The 3,030-nt window shown below is 61.6% G+C and overlaps 1 protein-coding gene across 2 annotated transcripts; it reads left to right on the top strand.

Moving 5' to 3' along the window:
- The first annotated feature begins 162 nt into the window (after positions 1-162).
- Positions 163-2,604, top strand: LOC136791809 (C-signal-like). 2 transcript variants are annotated; one of them, XM_067004512.1, is made up of 6 exons: positions 171-428; positions 828-879; positions 1,041-1,228; positions 1,549-1,707; positions 1,984-2,103; positions 2,411-2,604. In XM_067004512.1, exons 1-6 carry the CDS (start codon positions 282-284, stop codon positions 2,522-2,524), a joined length of 780 nt encoding a protein of 259 aa, XP_066860613.1. In that variant the 5' UTR covers positions 171-281; the 3' UTR covers positions 2,525-2,604. The 2 variants fall into 2 exon arrangements, with proteins under 2 accessions (XP_066860614.1, XP_066860613.1); XM_067004513.1 differs by lacking the exon at positions 1,549-1,707 and having other exon boundaries at positions 163-428.
- Positions 2,605-3,030: the final 426 nt, after the last annotated feature.

The raw sequence follows: 3,030 nt of genomic DNA, 5'->3' as shown, positions 1-3,030 counted from the left end.
AGGGCCTTGACCAGATACCTCTGGAGCAAACACTGACCTTCCACACACCTTACAAGCAGAGTTTGCCATAAAAAGCAAGGTGATTTTTGTGCTTCAGTAAGGAGGGATGGCTCCCAGCCAGGAACCGGGTTCCTAGAGAGTTCAAAGAGCTGGAGAGATTGCACCCAGAGCCAAGGGTTTGTGCAAGCCCTGTGTGGGTGGGGTGGCAGCTCAACACACTATAAGAAGCATTGGGGAACTGAACAAACAATGAACGTTGGAGCAGAGGCAGGAGAATCAATATGGGAGAGCTTCGTGTCCGCTCCGTTCTGGTGACTGGAGCCAACCGAGGAATCGGCCTGGGGTTTGTCCGGCACCTGCTGGGGCTGCCAAACCCACCCGAGTGGGTCTTTGCAGCCTGTCGGGACCCCAAGGGACAGCGAGCACAGGTGAGGCTGGTGGCGGTGGGGGACAGCAGGGCAGGGCAGCGCCCGGTGCAGGAGCAGCCCTGTGGTGCGAGGCGGGGATGTGTGAGGGTCTCCATCACGGGGCTGCAGCCCTGGGCACAGTCCCAGGGCACAGAAAGCCGGGGTAGGACGGCCATGGGATGAGCTGTGCCCAGGGCTCCTTGGGGCTGGGCAGGGAGCTTCTGCTGCTGGGGCAGGTGATGGCCATGGTGGGCAGGGCGAGACGCGTGGCTTGTGGGGTGTGCGGGATGTGCAGAGACCTGTCCACAGGGAGCGGGTTGGCAGAGCAGGATGCTGGGTGTGAGGTGGTGCCGGATCAAAGCCGAGCCTCTGTGCAGCCGGCCCTGCCTCTTTGTGCCCACATTGTCCCGTCTCTTGCAGGAGCTGCAGAACTTGGCTTCCAAGCACCCCAACCTGGTCATCATCCCACTCGGTAGGTGCCCCGGCCATGCCCCGTGGCTGAGGGTCCCTTGCCTGGGCTCCCTGCTGTGCGTCCTCCCACGTCCCTGGGGTGGGGGCTCCATCTCCCAGCACCATGCATGGTGGCAGCCGCTGAGGGGATCGGGTGCTCACCTCCCCGCCTTGCCCCTGCAGAAGTCACCAAGCCCGCCAGCATCAAGGCAGCTGCAGCCAGCGTCGGGGAGCACCTTAAGGGCTCAGGTCTCAACCTCCTCATCAACAATGCTGGCATGCTGGTTTACAAGACACTTGACACCGAGACACAGGAGGACATGTCCCAGGTGTATGCCACCAACACCATTGGGCCCCTGCTGCTGAGCCAGGTGAGGCCCTCACCACAGCTCCAGGAACATCCCTGCCCTGCGGCCCCACGGCCCTCCCAGGAGCATGGAAAGTATGCTCCTCCCGGGAGCATGTCCCACTGGTCCTGGTGGGACAGGGCCCAGCTCCACTCTTGCTCTGGTGACGGGCCCAGCACTCCCGAGCTCCCACAAGAAGCTGGTGGAACCAACTGGGGCTGGTGCTAAGGGGCAGGGGGAAGAGGAAGGCAGCTGCTGGTGGAAGCACTGCCCACTGTGGAAGGAGCTGGTCCTCTCCCCTGCACCACCTCTGTGTGGACCCACCACTTCTCCTCTCCTCTCAGGCATTCCTGCCCCTGCTGAAGAAGGCTGCCCAGGGGAGCCCGGGCTCAGGGCTGAGCTGCAGCAAGGCAGCCATCATCAACATGTCCAGCTATGCTGGCTCCATTCAGGACGTCTATCTCTGGGAGTACGCACAAGCTCTCTCATATCGCTGCAGCAAGGTACTGCCACACTGCTGGGCATGAACCTGGACATTTTCCCTTCTGAACAATCTTGCATAACTCCCAACCTTCCCCTCAGTCCCTGCAACTCTCACGGCTGCAGCTGAGCTCCAGTCTGTCGCTGTTTCCCTCCCATGGCACATTCCTGTGCCTCATCCCTGGCCAGACCACAGGGGGCCTTGTCTGGGCTGGGCATCTGCATGGGGAGAGTGCTGTGGGGTCTGCACATATCCCCATCCTCTTCCCCACCCTGATCCCTGCGGTGTCTCCTTGCAGGCTGCTCTGAACATGCTCACCAAGTGCCAGTCCTTGGGCTACCAGGAACACGGCATCCTCTGTGCTGCTCTCCATCCTGGCTGGGTGCAGACGGACATGGGGAACACAGCCGGAGACACGGTAGGAGCTTTACCACGGTGGGTCCATCCGAGCCCCTGTGCTGGTTTTCCATGGGAGGCTGTTGTCACCCCGAGCTACAGAGCGTGACCTCCCTGCCTGCTCCGGCACCACTGTGGGCAGCTCTCCCTGCCCCGGGACCCTGCAGTGAGCTCTGGCGGCCCCATCACCTGGGTGCCCTGCTCAGCCCCTCTTCCCCTGGCTCCACTTCCCCCTTGGTTGAGCTGTTGCTTTCTGCGGGCCAGGCTCCAGGGCAGACCCCGGCCAGCCCTTGGGCACACATCATCATGTTTTTCCTCTGCCCCTGCAGCCCCCCGTGACAGTAGATGAGAGCGTAGGAGGGATGCTGAAGGTGATCTCCTCCTTCTCCGAGAAGGACACCGGGACCTTTCTCGACTGGGAAGGGAAAGTTGTGCCCTGGTGAGACACTGGACCAGCCTCATGCCAGATCCTGGCTGCTGCCCGACCTCAACCACATTCTCAATAAACCCTTTTCTGAAAGCAGTGGTGTTGCTGTATCTGTCTGTGCACTCGACAGGCTCTGCCACACATTGTGAGTCTGTGGAGCTGGGCTCCCCAGGGCTGGGGGCCACATGGGTGAGTCGGGAGCACAGGATTCATCCAGTGAAAGGTCCCAGTGGGAGCCCAGGCAGCTGAGGGCACACAGAGAGTGGTGGTCAGTGCAGGCAATTGGGGTGCAGAGCACTGTGCAGCCACATATCAGGTGGGGGTCCCCTGCAGCAGAGGACCCAGCACTGCTGCTGCTTCCCTGCACAGCACAGTACCTGCTTTGTCCCCATGTCCATCTTCACCCAGCCGGGATGGATCGCCGTGCACAAGATCCCCTTGTCCCTGAGCTCTGCAGCCAGGCACCTGGTCACCATGTTCTGGGCAGCCTGGAAGAGGCACAGGCATGCCAGCACCACACAG

Source organism: Anser cygnoides, chromosome 12 (genome assembly GCF_040182565.1).
Source record: "Anser cygnoides isolate HZ-2024a breed goose chromosome 12, Taihu_goose_T2T_genome, whole genome shotgun sequence".
Classification (NCBI taxonomy): Eukaryota; Metazoa; Chordata; class Aves; order Anseriformes; family Anatidae; genus Anser; species Anser cygnoides.
Note: the sequence above shows the minus strand (reverse complement) of the source record. Positions and strands in the feature narration are given on the sequence as shown.